The sequence below is a fragment of the Natrix helvetica genome (assembly GCF_964273705.1).
Source record: "Natrix helvetica genome assembly, chromosome: 1".
NCBI classification, from domain to species: Eukaryota; Metazoa; Chordata; class Lepidosauria; order Squamata; family Natricidae; genus Natrix; species Natrix helvetica.
In genome coordinates this window covers 17495638-17511283 of record NC_138548.1, presented here as the reverse complement: position 1 = coordinate 17511283, position 15646 = coordinate 17495638, and the positions used below count along the sequence as shown (strand labels likewise).

The following is a 15646-nucleotide window of genomic DNA, read 5'->3' as shown; positions in this document are numbered from 1 at the left end:
AATCTGGTGACACTGATGATGTTACCTAGTTTGGTAATGGAACATCTGCAAGAAAACAACCAAGCCCAGACAGCACCAAGGACACCTTCAGTGTAATTGTTATAGATCTGTCTGAACTACTGACTATAGAGATACACCAGAAGTATCGTATTGATAGATAACAACTAGGAAATGCAAATCATTGTGATTTTTACAACTTTCTTTGAAGAGTGAGGAAAATTAATTTTCTTCTAATTCCATTACCTTATTGTTTGGGAATGTGTTATCTACTGTAATTTAATCTTTATGTATTTATTTGGCAAATTTATACAGCTGCCCATCTCACATGCGTGAGACTCTGAGCTGCGTACAGATTTAAAAATGTGAAACCATGCAACATAAAAACAAAAAATGTCCACAATAATAATAATTTAAAAACAATAAAAGAATATTAAAATCATTTTAAAAAAAAACAAGTCTGCAGGAGAGCACAATATGTCTCACTAGCAATACAGGATTCATTCTGAATCAAGTAGAATAATATCAAGACTAAATTCCAGAATCAGAGGGTTACTAATTTAATGTATACAACTTCCACTGGTTTTTTCCCCCCGTCTCTCTGTGTGTGTGTCTGTGTGTGTGTGTCTGTGTACACAGAAGAGGGGGAAAGCTATCTTTATATGATTATACATACAGTCCAGTAATGGTATTCTCTTTTCTTCACTACCGGTAGTGGGAGTGCATGTGTTCTGGGCATGCGCAGAATATTCTGCACATGCGCAGAAGGTCCGTGATGACGTCTGGATGGGCGGGCAGAGCCTCGTGCCACCGCCACTACCGGTTCGTGCAAACTGGCAGAATACCATCTCTGATACAGTCTAATTACATCAAGATTGTTTACAATATGTAATGTTTTAACTGATGCATACTGAGAAAATATTGATGTTGAATTGCTGTGCTGCTTACCAGCTTGGATTAAAAAAAAGGGTTGGACCAATACATGGAAATCCTGGGGATTAACACTTATTCGCTCTAGCAGGGCTGCTTCTGAAAGCTATCTACAGGTAGTCCTCGACTTACGACCACAATTGGGGCCAGAACTTCCATTGCTAAAGAAGGCAGTTGTTAAGTTAATTGAGCCCAATTTTATGGCCTTTTTTTGCCATAGTTATTAAACGAATCACTAGTCATTAAGTGAATCTGGCTTTTCGGTGGTTCTGTGCTCATTTGAGAAAATGTTTTCCATTTGCAGATGTTATAAATGTTTTAACATATATAGATGTTACATGGTGTTTTTAAAATAAAACCATTGCTATCTAATTAGAACATTTTATTTTTCCTCATTCAAAAGGGATTTCTTTTTTAAAAAATCAATCAGTTATCTTAGCGATCAATTCAATAAATCTTGCAATATTGTTGTGGTTATTATTTGCCTGTATTTAGGCAAAGAATTTAAAAAAGGAAGGGGGGGGGAATATGCCCATTTATTCTTTCCCCAAGTAAAAATATGTTTAAATGCTTTGCAAGAAGAGCTTTAATTTCAATCCTGTCCTGGATGTTCTGTAAAATCCTTCCAAATGAGTGTCTGAGAAAGGACTAAACCTTTTAGTGGCACGGACTAAACCAACTGGCCCAGATAAATCTGAGCCATCAGATCGAGGAGATTAACTGCATAATGTCGCAGACATGCATGTATACAAAGGGAGGGGGGGCTTTGATATTTATAGGAAAGGATAGAAGCCCATTTGTGGGATTCGACAAACAACCACCTAGGAGCAAACTCCAAACTTCATTCCATCAATGTATCGCAAATTAAAATAGAAAAACTGCTACAAGTAAATCTTGAGCAGTATCTGGTAATAGTAGCTCATAGTGGCTCCGCACCAATGAGCCATAAGTAGAGAGCTACACATACATGGGAAAGAGTAACGCCAAGTGACAAAAAACAAGATATGCTTGATAGAACTAAGTCACATACATGAACTGTGTTGCGTGAAAAACACCTGGTCCAGTGGTGGGATTCACATTTTTTTACTACTGGTTCTCTGGGCGTTGCTTGGTGGGTGTCGCAGGGGAAGGATACTGCAAAATCTCCATTCCCTCCCCACTCCAGGGGAAGGTTACTGCAAAATCCCCTTTTCCTCCCGATCACCTGGGACTCAGGAGGCAGAGAATAGATGGGGGCGTAGCCAGTCAGAGGTGGTATTTACTGGTTTCTACTACCGGTTCTCCCAAAATGGTCATAACCTTCTGAATACCACCTTTGACCTGATCACGTTTTATAGTTGGGAAGTCCAACTATAGCAGTAAATGATACTAATGACTCAGAAAATCTGACATTTTTCCATTGGTTAGGTCTCTGAAAAACATGGCTGCTGTAGTTAATTGGTAGTTCCCAGCTGTATAGAAAGAACAGAAATATAGTTTAAACGGGGGGGGGGGGGGGTGTTCCCAATCTTGGCAACTTTAAGATGGGTGGACTTCAATTCCCAGTATTCCCCACCTATGGCTGGCTATGGAATTCTGGGAGTTGAAGTCCACCTACCTTAAAGTGGCCACGGTTGAGAAACACTGGTTTGGAGGGCACAGTCATGCCAGCAACCAACTATTTTGACAACATTGTGACACGCCTCTTCCTCCCGTCTCCTCTCCAGGCATCTCTCCAACTGTGAAAAAGACAGAAATGGACAAGTCTCCCTTCAACAGCCCATCTCCGCAGGACACTTCACCCCGGCTGTTCACTCAGCATCACCGTCCTGTCATTGCCGTACACAGTGGTATGTAAGCTTCTCTACAAAGGGCAAAGACGATGATGGTTATTATGCAGACCTGATATAGAATCCTTATTTTACTATTTTAAGTGTATAGGAGAGGATTCTGATAGTTTTAATAATGTCACTTATTTTTAAATCTCTCCATGGAAAAAAAAAACGAGTGCATCAGACATGAGGGTCTCCTTAATGTGCTTCTTTTCTAATAATTCCTCATCTAGGGGAGCATTCAAAAAATCCTCATTTTTCTTCCTTATGTTCTGCCTGTTTGCCATTTTTAGAACGGCCTATGGGTAGGCATACGTCTCAAGGATCTAATTATGAAAAAGGTTGCTTGCTTATTCTTTTTCATAGTAATTCCTTCTTCCTAAGAATGGCAGTTCAACAACAGGTGGGAAGAGACAAGAAGAAGCTGCATTGTCAGAAGTTCTCCGAGGGAGAGCCGCTATTAATCTTCCCGAGCAACCATTGCCAGAATGCTTTTAGGAGATGGGATGGAAGATTCAATCGTTCTAGAAGAGTTCAAAAATATACTAGATTCAGCAGCTAATGCTAGCATAGGTCAGCCCCCATCAAAGGAAACTGCCTGAGTTAAGATAAATATAACTTTATTAGAGGAAAAGATTGCTTTGGAAGTCTCCTTGCTGCAATCAGCAAAAATGTAGCTATTCCTCTCAGGGGGTCTAACTTTGGGAAGAAATTATCCCGGATCTCTGTAACAGAATCCAGCTGTGCACACAGCCATAACTGGTAGGTGCTTGTTATGTCTTCAGGGAACCACCCTTTTCTCAATTTCCAGAATTATTTGCACTTAAAAAACAAAACAAAGAAATGAAAATGAAATCTCAAGGCAGCGGTGAATGTGCACGTAAGATATGACTTTATCCATGCAACATTTCAAATAAAGGGGAAATTGTCCTTACGAACTACAGGAAGAAGGGCAAGACTGCTAACTGAACTATTCCTCCACTGCGTATGCAGGTAGTCTTTAACTTACGGCCATAATGGGGAACAGAATTTTGGTCAATAAGCGATGCCGTTGTGAGGCGAGTCATCATTTCACTAAATTATTTTACAGTCATTTTCCCCATAGTTCAGGGGTGTCCAAACTTGGGAACTTTAAGACTTGTGGAGCTGGCTGGGGAATTCTGGGAGTTGAAGTCCACAAGTCTTAAAGTTGCCAAGTTTGGACACCCCTGCCATAGTTGTTTAGCAATTTGTGGGGTCGTTAAGTGAATCACATGGATGTTAAGCGAATCTGGCTTCCCCAATTAACTTTGCTTGTCCAGAAGCTGGTTGGGAATAATTGCAAACCACAATCAGGGCAACCATCATACTAACTATGAGCCAGTGGCCAAGGGCCCAAATTATGATCATACGACCATCGGGGTAATGGGACGGTCAGAATGTTGAGAACAGGTCAGTTTTTCAAAGCAGTCATAACTTCAAGCCTTATTAAAAGAAGAGTCATAAATGGAGGACTACTTTTACGTGCATCTAACATTTTAGCTACCCAAATGAGAAGAAAACTGGATCGCTCTTGCAGAATTGAATGAATTCTGGTAGTTTAGTTATTTGAGGCAGAGAGGTGGCTTGGAAGATCTCTAAGGTCCCTTCCAATTCTATCATTCTGTGATTCTGTGTTACGTCCAACTTTTCGTTTTCTCTCTATAATATTACATTTGTTCAGCATCTTTTGAATTTAACTGTGTCTGCATATCATGTGGATAATTTTTATTGTAGAACTGAGATGAATTGCCCAAATTCCAATATCTCAGGGGCTGCCCCAAAGAAGAGGGAGTCAAGCTATTCCCCAAAGGACCTGAGGGAAGGACAAAAAGCAATGGGTGGAAACTAAGCAAGGAGAGAAGCAACCTAGAACTAAAGAGAAATTTCCTGACAGTTACAACAATTAATCAGTGGAACGACTTGCCTCCAGAAGTTGTGAATGCCCCAACATTGGAAGTTTTTAAGAAGATGTTGGATAACTCATTTGTCTGAAACGGTATAGGGTTTCCTGCCTAAGCAGGGGGTTGGACTAGAAGACCTCCAAGGTCCCTTCCAACTCTGCTATTCTATATTCTAAATTAATGACAGCCTTCCTCAACTTGGTGTCCTCCAGATGTGTTGGACTACAGCTCCCATCAACATGGTAATCCATAGGGCACCGTATTAGAGAAGGAAGCTTTCTGGCATAGGATAGGATGAAATAGGATTTTTACAGATCATTTCAGCTAGGGTTTTTTCCCCCCCAGAATTCAGAATTCATTGTGGAAGTTAAGAAAAAAATAGTTGAGTGTACCAGGCAAACCAAATTCTTTTGAAAATTTCCCAGTAAATGTTGCATGTGGTTTATTTGCAAAAAGCAAACAAAAAAAGAGAGATTACGGTAAGTTTTAAAAACTTCGGCCAGCAGAACCAGACTTGTAAAGATTTAACAGAATTCTAGGAAGTTTGGGATTTAGTGCTCATGCAGTAAATCAAGGGAGGTGCCAATGCATTTCTAAAGCTAGCAGTGAAATTTTGTGGAATCAGAGTACAGAGTACAGTGTGGCCAAAGGCCAGATAAGCCCCCTCCCCCCCAGAGGATAATGTTGGTGGTACTTGGGTCCAGGGGTGGGCTTCAAAAAATTTAGTAGGCGGTTCTTTGCCCGGTTGCTGTGTTGGCGTGGCCATGGTGGGTGTAGCTTAGTCAGCCTCCTGCACCATGGCAGGGAGATGCGTTTTTGCCCTCCCCAGGGTCCGGAGGGTTATGTCAAGCCTCCAGGAGGGCGAAAACGGCCTCCCCAGGATCTGGAAGCCCTCTGGAGGCTGGAAATGGGCCTGTTTCTGGCCTTCCCAAACTTCTGGTAGGTTCATTTTTTGCTCTCCCTGAGCCTCCACATACGTCCTGCACTTACCTGCATCCAAAACAGGCCGCGTGGGGACTCCTGGGAGGGGCGGGGTGGGCGGGGCCAGCCAGGAGTGGGATTTGGGGGCTCTCCGAACTGCACAGAATCTTAGCTAGAGGTTCTCCCGAACCCCTGCAAACCCCCAGCAACCCACCCCTCCTTGGGCCCCTTACCTTAACATCCAGTACATGATCTAAAGATGCTGATTATCATCTTCAAAGTGCTCCATGGCACAGGGCCTAGTTATTTGCGGGATCGTATCCTGCCCCACACATCCCTTCGGCCGATTCACTCACACAGAGAGCGACTCCTCCGGGTGCCGTCCACTAGGCTGTGCCAGCGGGCGACGCCCAGGGGAAGGGCCTTCTCTGTGATGGGCCCGACCCTCTGGAATGACCTTCCCCCTGATATTAGAACAACCATGGACCTCCGCTTTTTCCGTAAGAAGCTCAAAACCCACCTGTTTAATCTAGCCGGGTTGGCCTAATTCCAGCTCTCCCACCTCAGTCTGTATTTTTAAATTTTGGTCTTAGGCTAAGTTTTTAATTTTTATAAATTTGTACAGGGGTTTAAAGTTTAATTCGCTTTTAACTATATTTATGATTATTTGTAAGGTTTTTAATTTGGTACCTGTACACCGCCCCGAATCCCTTCGGGGAGAGGGGGCGGTCTAGAAATCAAATCAAATCAAATAAATAAATAATAAATAAATAAATAAGAAAGAAAGAAAGAAAGAAAGAAAGAAAGAAAGAAAGAAAGAAAGAAAGAAAGAAAGAAAGAAAGATAGATGAATGGGAGTGAGAGATTCCTGCAGGGTTTGTTGACTTGCCCAGGGAAGTTGGAGAGGGGAAAGGAGATGGATGTTTGCTTTTTCCAGAAGGAGGAAGAAGATGGAGGGAAGGCTCTTCTAATCGCTTTCTGCAGAGGTGCCCGAGAGCAGGAGGGTCTGGGTGCGTGCTGTTGACGAAGGCCACCCAGTTTCCTTTCTCTCTCTCTCTCTCACCCTCGGCAGGTATCTCTCGAAGTCCCCACCCCTCCTCTGCGCTGCACTTTCCCACCACTTCGATCCTGCCCCAGGCGGCCTCCACCTACTTCCCGCACACAGCCATAAGGTACCCGCCTCATCTGAATCCACAGGACCCTCTGAAAGATCTTGTCTCATTGGCTTGTGACCCATCCAATCAACAACCAGGACCGGTAAGGAACTTGCCAGAGTTATATAACTCCTGTCGCCTTTTGTCTTGTGGCGTGGGTAGTCTGTAATGCCTCTCTGTTCAGTCTAGTTCAGGGGTCTCCAACGTTGGCAACTTTAAGCCTGGCGGACTTCAACTCTCAGAATTCACCAGCCGCCATGAATCCTGGGAGGTCAAGTCCACTCATTTTAAAATTGCCATTTAAAAAAAAATACAGGTTTAAGCCACATTGTACCATCTCAATCTTGGACCCCCATTTCCACTTTCATACTTGATTGAAATGCTCGCGTTTGTTCCTATGTTGTGTGTTGTGTTTGGTCTCATGGCATCAGTTATTTTTACTTTCAAATAATGCCCTGAAGTATTTAAAAAATGACATAGCGATTCTTCTTAATAAATTTAAAATGATTGACACTTGGCATCGGGGCGGAGGATGGTTATTGGGGCTGAGATTTGTCCTTCCGTTCTTGAAATTTCATTTCTAAAACAGCTAAGCCTTAGCAGGCAGCGTTACTATCTTATCTGACCTTGGCTGAATAGAGGGAAGCAGAGTTAGATCTGTTAATATAAGGTAAAGGCAAAGGTTTCCACGGAGACGTCTTCGGACAGCGCTGGCTCTTCAGGTTTGAGACAGGGACGAGCACCGCCCCCTAGAGTTGGGAACGACTAGGGCATATGTGCGAGGGGAACCTTTCCTTTTTAAAGCTGCCCAGAGTTGCTGTATCAGTGAAATGGGCAGCATAGAAATTCAATGAACAAACAAACAAGCAAATAAACCAGGGGTGTCCAAAGTTGACAACTTTAAGACTTGTGGACTTCAATTCCCAGAATTCCTCAGCCAGCAGAGCTGGCTGGGGAATTCTGGGAGTTGAAGTCCACAAGTCTTAAAGTTGCCAACTTTGGACACCCCTGAAATAAACAAATAATACTATAGTTGTCAGAGTCCAAGGCTGTAAATTAGACCGTGAAGTAAAATAATACAACCCAAATTCATCATGGAGGAAGACTGCATTGTCACCAACAGAGGGGAAAAAACCCTTCAAGGACATACACATCACCAGAGTCATCATGAATTGAGGACTTTTTAAACTGTTAAGTGCCACCTGCACTATGTGGGTTTTGAACAAAACAAAGTGTGTGCTTGAGGGGGATTAAATCCTCGGGATCTTCAAAACTGATGGTAATCATCCGTAATTTGCGTAGCATGCCTGGGGCAAGTTCACAAAGCCCAGTGCCATTTGTACCAAAGGTATGTAAAGGGTTTATAGTGAAGGGAAAATGTAGCTTACAGTCCCATTGTACATCTTGAAATAAGATACGGTATAATCCCCTTAGATTAGATAAACAATAATCAAAATGTAGATGGAGAATCCCTGTGTTTGCATGCCGTCTTCACAGGCAGGGCCGATGCTAGGGAAGAGGAGGTAATGAATTCACACTCATTTAGGCTTCGTGCTGAGAATGTGTGCAAGAAGGAAATAGATTGTGACCACTGCCCCTAGCTTAGGGCCTGGGGGATGCTTAGGATGGGAATCAAAAAAAAAAAAGTTTTGACAAAACTGTGGAGATCCTCAGAAAGGAGTAGTAGGTGGGATTCAAATAATTTAACAACTGGCTCTCTGCCCTAATGACCCGCTGGGTAAGCGTGGCTTGGTGGTCATGTGACTACGTGGGCGTGGACAACTCAACGTCACTCATGTTGATAGGCTCTTCGCTTTAGCTGTTACAATGTTGTAAGGGTTAACCGGAGAGGCAGTTTCTGTAAGCAGAGCAATAAAGATTAGGCTAGAAACAACACCAGAATGTTTCCTTCCTGCCTTCCTTACAGGATTAGCCTTATAAAGTGAAAAAAATGAGATTCCTTCCAACAACCGGTTCCCTGAACTGCTTAGAAAGTTAACAACCGGTTCTCCCAAATAGGTGCGAACTGGCTGAATCCCACCACTAGATCTGCCTCATCTACTCAACTACTGTACAGGTAGTCCTCGACATTTCATTTAGCGACTGTTCGAAATTACAACAGCACTGGAAAAAGTGACTTATGACCATTTGTCACACCCATTTGTGATGACCATTGCAGCATCCCCAAGGTCACGTGATCAGAGGCTTGGCAACCGACTCTTCTTTATGACGGCTGCAGTGTCATTGGGGGGGGGGGTGTCACATGATCAGCTTTGGCGACCTTCTGATAAGCAGAACCAGATTCGCTTAAGAGCCGTGTCACTAACTTAACAGCTGCAGTGATTCACCTAACAAATGTGGCACAGAAGGTCACTTAACAAACGTCTCACTCAGCAACAGAATTTTTGGGCTCCCTTGTGGTTGTAAGTCGAGGACTACCTGTATGTGCTGAAGATGCCAACTGCACCTCTGAAAGAGCTATCAGGTTAAATAAGATCTAAAAAAAAAAAAGTAGCGTAAATTGAACCATCAGAGTCACACAGAGAGAGCTTGAATAGTAAATATTCTCATTGCTCCCCTAATCAAAGCTGCACCTAGTCCAGGGGTGTCCAAACTTGGGAACTTTAAGACTTGTGGACTTCAACTCCCAGAATTCCCCAGCCAGCATAGCTGAATTCTGGGAGTTGAAGTCCACAAGTCTTAAAGTTCCCAAGTTTGGACACCCCTGACCTAGGCCATACATGTACACACACATGCGCACGAATGTCGTGCTATTGGAGGTCCAGCTTGTTTCTCTTCTCGTCTATCTCTGCTAGGTGCCCATCCAGCTGGATGTGCCATTCAAGGGCAGTTAATGTATTGGTTACATGCAGTAATGGAAGGAATTATGACCTTCTGTTTCTCTTTCTCACATCTGTACAAGGCACATATAGAACTATTGGAAGCTAGTTTTGTTTCTGAATATCTGTGATTGCATCCTTGCTGCAATCAATCTTCTCTGCTGTTGAAAAGATAGGCTGGGGATAGGGGGTGAAATACTACTGGTTTGGACCGGTCCGCTCGAACTGGTAGTAAAAAAAATGCTATCAGTTTGGGCGAACTGGTATTTCCGACGATCAGCTGTGACGCACAATTTATATTAGCTAGAATTGTTGGATTTCTAGCTAACCTAAATCGCGCGGCACAGCAGATCTCCACCCCACCCCCACCCCGGCTGTTCTATGTACCTTTGCAGACGCGGAAGGCTTCAAAATGTTCCTTTTCCAGCGCTGTGTGAGCGCTCCTCAGGTGCTCGCTCTATAACAGACTCACCGAACCGGTAGCAGACTTCAGAGGATTACATCGCTGGGATAGAGCTGAAAATGATATTACATGGGCCAATGGTTCTCAACCTTTTCTTCACCGGGGACTGCCTTTAAATTCTTTTTGTGGATACAGACACCCCCCCCCCCCAAGACTTAAGATTTCAATCATAACATTTCTTCAAGCCTTCACCGACCCTCTGTGGTGACGTCGTGCCTCCCCTCAGAGACCCAGGGACCACAGGTTCAGAACCACTGATCTAGGCAATACTGTAATAACTGTAGTGGGAGCGCTAAGAATGCTTTTCAAATCTATTCCTCTGGGTTTCCTTCCAATGTTTAAGTTCTGAATTATCTGGACTTATTTTCAAAGTGAAGTTGGTGTATTAACATTCTTGCCATTCTTCCCTTTCTTTCTTTTTTTAATGTTACAAATATTATTCAGTCCACAGTTGACGGTATCTTTCCCTTGTTTATTTTTCCTTTTTGGCATTGTAAAAGAATACACTATAGGAGAGCAGTTTATGTGATCACGTATGATTGTATCAAGATTCTTTTTGTGTACCATCATGTTTTGATAACATTCACGAACATATATACAGTATTCAGGGCAGTGGTGAAATTCCTTTTTTTTTTACTACCGGTTCTGTGGGCGTGGCTTGGTGGGCATGGCAGGGGAAGGATATTGCAAAATCCCCATTCCCAGCCCACTCTGGGACCAGCTAGTGGTGGTATTTGCCGGTTCTCCAAACTACTCAAAATTTCCACTACTGGTTCTCGATAACCTGTCAGAACCTGGTGAATTTAATCCCTGATTCAGGGTACAAATGTAAAGATCAGGAGAAAAAGAATTTTGATGCCACTGCACATATCATAATAGCACCGTTGCTTTTTTGGTGATATTTTATGAATGCATCCAAGCATTTTCGGTTATTTGTGTGGCTGTGGCTATAAATTCAGTTTCGGCAACCTGCACACAAAAAAAATCGCAAAATATCAACCTACATTTGCAATGCTAAAGAGTAACAATGAGCGCAGAAAATGCAGCTTGTTAGCACAGTGTCACAGTAAGCAGCTTCACAGATTTATTGGAAACCAATGTGACCCCATGAGGAGGGGTTGGGAACGTTGGCCCCTTTACGACCTGTGGACTTGCGATTCCCAGAATTCCTGAGCCAGCTTGGCTCAGGAATTCGGGGAGTCGAAATCCACAGATCGTAAAGGGGCCATCGTTCCCCACCCCCGAGCTGGACCGTTGAGGTGGGACTGTGAAGAGTTTTTATACATGGAGGGTACATTTTACTCTTAGCCATGGCAGTTGAATAGATCTTCCATATTTGCAGTCAGGTGAGCTGGCCAAGATTCCCAGGGTCCCCAGTGAAGCCCGCCCACTGTCCCCGTTTTGAGGGGGGAGGTTCCTCTGGGCGGGCAGGTGACTCCTGTGGACAGTGCTAATGGCTTGCTCTGTGTTTTTTTTTTATATTGTGTCCCTAGTTAAATGGAGGTGGTCAAGTGAAGGTACCCGGGCATTACCTTTCTACCCAGATGTTGGCGCCACCACCTCCAGGTATGCCCCGCCTGGCAATCTCACCTGACACCAAATCTACCACGACAACTTCCGAGGGAGGGACCACCTCGCCGACGTCTCCCAGTAAGCAAGCCCACTCACCATCCCTGCACCTACCCCCTCCCAAATCGCCTTGTCTGCCATCCGTCACTAATTCTTCTTCCCTGCCCTCTGGCCATGTTCACCAATTCAGACTGCTCTGCAGCCTTGTGATTTTGGGAGAAGCGGGGGTGGGGTGGGGGGAGATGGCCATTCGGGGGGAGAGGATTTTGAGATGAGATGGCAGCAGGGTGTATGGATTTAAACAGAAGTTCAAATCGCTCATTTAAATGATCTGAAATGGCCGTTGATTTAAATAAGTGATTTTTTTTAAAAAAAACAACAACAACCAGCAAACATGCATGCTAACCCATGCAAACATGCATGCTGCCATAAAACATGCCAGGTTGCAGGTAAAGACAGAGAGCTTTCTAGCTCCCTAGAACATAATCCAAAGCTTCTAATCATCTACCTTGCATGCCCGTTGTACAAAGTGAAGCTCGAATTTAAGAGAGCAACTGTGGGATGAAGTTGTTCCATTTGCCTCTTTCTTTACATGTTTAAGGACACTGAAAAAGACCAATTCCTTGAAAATTATAGGGTATCCCAAACTTTCCAGAAGCAAAAAGTGGTAGTTACATGGCAGACATAAAAGTTTATCAGCCGTGCTCTCCGATTGGCCTTCTAAATTTGGGGTCTATGAGAGAAGCAGCCTCCATGCCACCTTGGGTAGCAGTGGGCAGATTCCAGAGCAGTGTTTTTCAAACTTGACCATTTTTAAGATGTGTAGATTCAACTCCTAGAATTCCTCAGCCAGCATTAACTTCCCTAGCCAGTTAAAACGTGCCAAGTTTGAAAAATATTGCCCTGGATCATATTTCCCCTTCCATCATTGATCAAATGGTAGATTAAAGGGGCGTACATAACTTCTATTTTGATTTCAAAAGGGCCCTTCAAAGCACATAGCATAGCTCCAGCATTTCATTTTGAGCTTTTTAAAGCAGCTGTGTCTTTCCCCAGGAACCTGCTATTCAATCTCAGAAAAAGATAGCTGCTTTAGTCCCTTGAAGAGAGGCTCTGTTCCCGGCCCTCTGGGCTCTGAAGACAATTTTAGGAAATGAATTTGAAGTACTGCACATTCCTGGCATAGTGGTGGGCATAGTGTTTTCCCAAGATTTTCCTAAAGTAAAATGTTGCTTATAATTTGGGGAACATTTTGATAGGGTTTTAAAAAGGCTTAGTGTTGGGATTTTGTTCCTGTCTGTCTATTCCTGTTCTCCCATACAATATCATCTTCCATTTCCCATCCTGTATAAAAGGGGCAAGTGTTTTCCTTACCTTCTGAAAATGTGCTCGCTTGTGATCTCAATATTAATGCTAGAATAGCCCACTCTGAAATAATAGCAATTACTGTAAAGGGAAGCATTGTTCATGCTTCATCTTTATAATGACTTTGATTATGCAAATCCTCTCTATTTAATCACTCCGTCAAACAACATGGATATTTATTTTTCTTATCTCGAAAAAGCCATGTTTTTCTAGTACCTACTAGTAAAATACTATTATTTTCCTCCATGCTTCACCAGTTCTTTACCTAGGCATCTCACTGGGTTTAATGGAAGCTTATAGACTTGATTGCAGGGTGTGTATGTATGACTGTTGACGTCTACTGCCTAGTTGGCAGTGCAATCAGATGCCACATCAAACCAGTTTCCTTAATATTGCTGATTGGAAAAAAAAAATGTAAACTGAAATGTGGAACGACCCTCCCCAATCCAATTCCTAGCACTTTCCCAACCTATCCGGCAAACTAATAAAATACATAGCGTGTCATGTTCTCCTTTCTAGATAATATTCCTAAATGTCTAAAAAAAAACAATAATGCTCCGTTTGAAAACTGAGGAGTGGCGTAAACGTTTGTTTAGAGGCTTCATAGATTGGAACTCGACTGATCATGTGCCTTGGCTCATTGTTCTTTAATTGCAGAGAAGAAGCCAAATGTCGCTTTTAAGGGCTGTGTGTTTGGTATAATTTGTTTTGCCTTTTGCAGTTTGCTGAGAAAAATTCTTGCAAATACCTCTGCTGTGCTCTTAATAGCTGTGGAGAAGGGGGGGGGGGGTTCCTTAGCAAAACATATTGTTCTTCTAATAAGAACCTGTGGACTTCAACTCCCAGAATTCCTCAGCCAGCTGATTTTGGGAGTTGAAGTCCACAGGACTTAAAGTCGCCACGGTTGAGAAACACTGTTCTAGGAGCTTATATCACCAGCTTTGATGGTGCTTCTTTTACTCATCCAGTTTACGGATATTTCACAGTCTTTCACAAATTTATTTCTTCTCCTCCTCCTCCTCCTCCTCCTCCTCCTCCTCCTCCTCCTCCTCCTCCTCCTCCTCCTCCTCCTCCTCCTCCTCGTCCGTAGCTTCCCAAAGTTACCCATTCTCGATGCCTTCCTCTTCTTTCTCATGTGGTGTACTCCAGGGGTGAAAGGCTAGTGGTTCAAACCGGTTCACCGGAACTGGTAGTAAAAAAAATGCCGATCAGCTGTGTGACAATTGGCTGTACCTCGATTAGAAATCACATGGCACAGCTGATTGTTGCACAGCTGATTGTCGGAACTATCAATTCGCCCAAACCGGTAGCATTTTTTTACATTCCAACAATCAGCTGTGCCGCAAGATTTATATTCAATAGAAAGCAGGAAATCCTGCTTCCCAGCGAATCTAAATCGTGCGGCACAGCTCTTCCCTCCCTCACTGTTCTACATACCTTTGCAGACTCAGAAAAGGCTTCTTAATCCTCCTTTTCGGGGACTGTACGGCAGTGCCTGTGGTGCACATGCGTGTGAAGCGAACCAGTAGTGAAGCGAACCGGCAGCAGACTTCAGAGCGTTTCACCCCTGGCGTACTCTGAACCATTATTTCTCAAGCTTGGCAACTTTGAGACGTCTTAAAGTTGCCAAAGTTGGGAAACACTCTGAACCTTCTAACAAACTGAATTTACACGGGCAACCAAAGAGACCCGAGTTAACTTCTCCTGTCTCACGGGTCTTGAACAAATCATGTAGGCGCTGTGGTTATGCCTATTTGCAAATATTTGCTTATCATTATACAAGACACAGAGTATGGGGAAATAATTTATGAGGTTTGTGGGGAAGGGAGCCTTTGTAATTGCTGCACAATTCATCAGCAAGATATAGTAATGCTCTAAAAAAAAAACCTCAGTTTTTACAGGTTTTTTTCCCCATAGTGCTTCCTCTGAGTTATAGAGCTATCCACCCATCCTTGACTTAGCAAAAAATGATGCCAGCTGAAATTGGCTATCCCACCTGTAGTTCCTTCTTTGCCTTGATTAATTCCCTTCTCAGTCACTCTTCCTGCTAGTCCTTTAACTTCCATCCAAAGTAAGAAATCCTAACAGGTTTAGCAGGCTTTAAGTGGCCTTGTTGAAATAAGAGGGGAAATGCCTCTTTATCACTGGTGCAATGAAGGACACCCTAATTCTCTCTGTGGTGTCTTTGGTGCTCTCTGAGCTTGGTTGCTGCTGGCAGACATTTCATTACCAGACTAGGTAACATCATCAGTGTTGGTGAGTGTTGCGTTTGTTTCCTGCTTATATATAGTAGGTTGCCCTGCCAGGGTTGGTGTGGGGGCTGTGGTTTTCTCTTTGATCAGGGTATTGTTCTCTGCTTGATTGTTCAAGGAACTACAAAGGGGAAAAAAGCACACCCAAGATTGGCAAGGCAAGCTGTTCTATCTAAGCAGAAAGCAAACAGAACACTCATCAGCATTGATAATGTTATCTAGTCTGGTAATGAAATGTCTTGAAAAGCAAACATCCTAGCTCAGAGAGTACAAAAGACTTCACCGTTCAGCTCTGAGCTATGTGTATATTCTCCATTAATCCTCCCTCCCATATGTTCTGGGGATGAGATAGGGGCAATTTCAGTGGAATGCTAAAGGAAAAAGAGGTCTCACAGCATATACTGTATGTGCTATGATTAGGT

The 15646-nt window shown here is 43.3% G+C and overlaps 1 protein-coding gene across 3 annotated transcripts in view; it reads left to right on the top strand.

The window, feature by feature from the left end:
- Positions 1–15646, top strand: part of NFIC (nuclear factor I C) — a 179951-nt gene that overhangs the window by 145404 nt on the left and 18901 nt on the right. For 2 of the 3 annotated variants that reach the window (XM_081959272.1, XM_081959271.1), the window contains exons 7-9: positions 2634–2756; positions 6654–6838; positions 11532–11688. In XM_081959272.1, the coding sequence (XP_081815398.1) occupies positions 2634–2756; positions 6654–6838; positions 11532–11688 (465 nt within the window). The remainder of the gene's footprint in view (positions 1–2633; positions 2757–6653; positions 6839–11531; positions 11689–15646) is intronic. The other variant, XM_081959273.1, reaches the window with a different exon arrangement.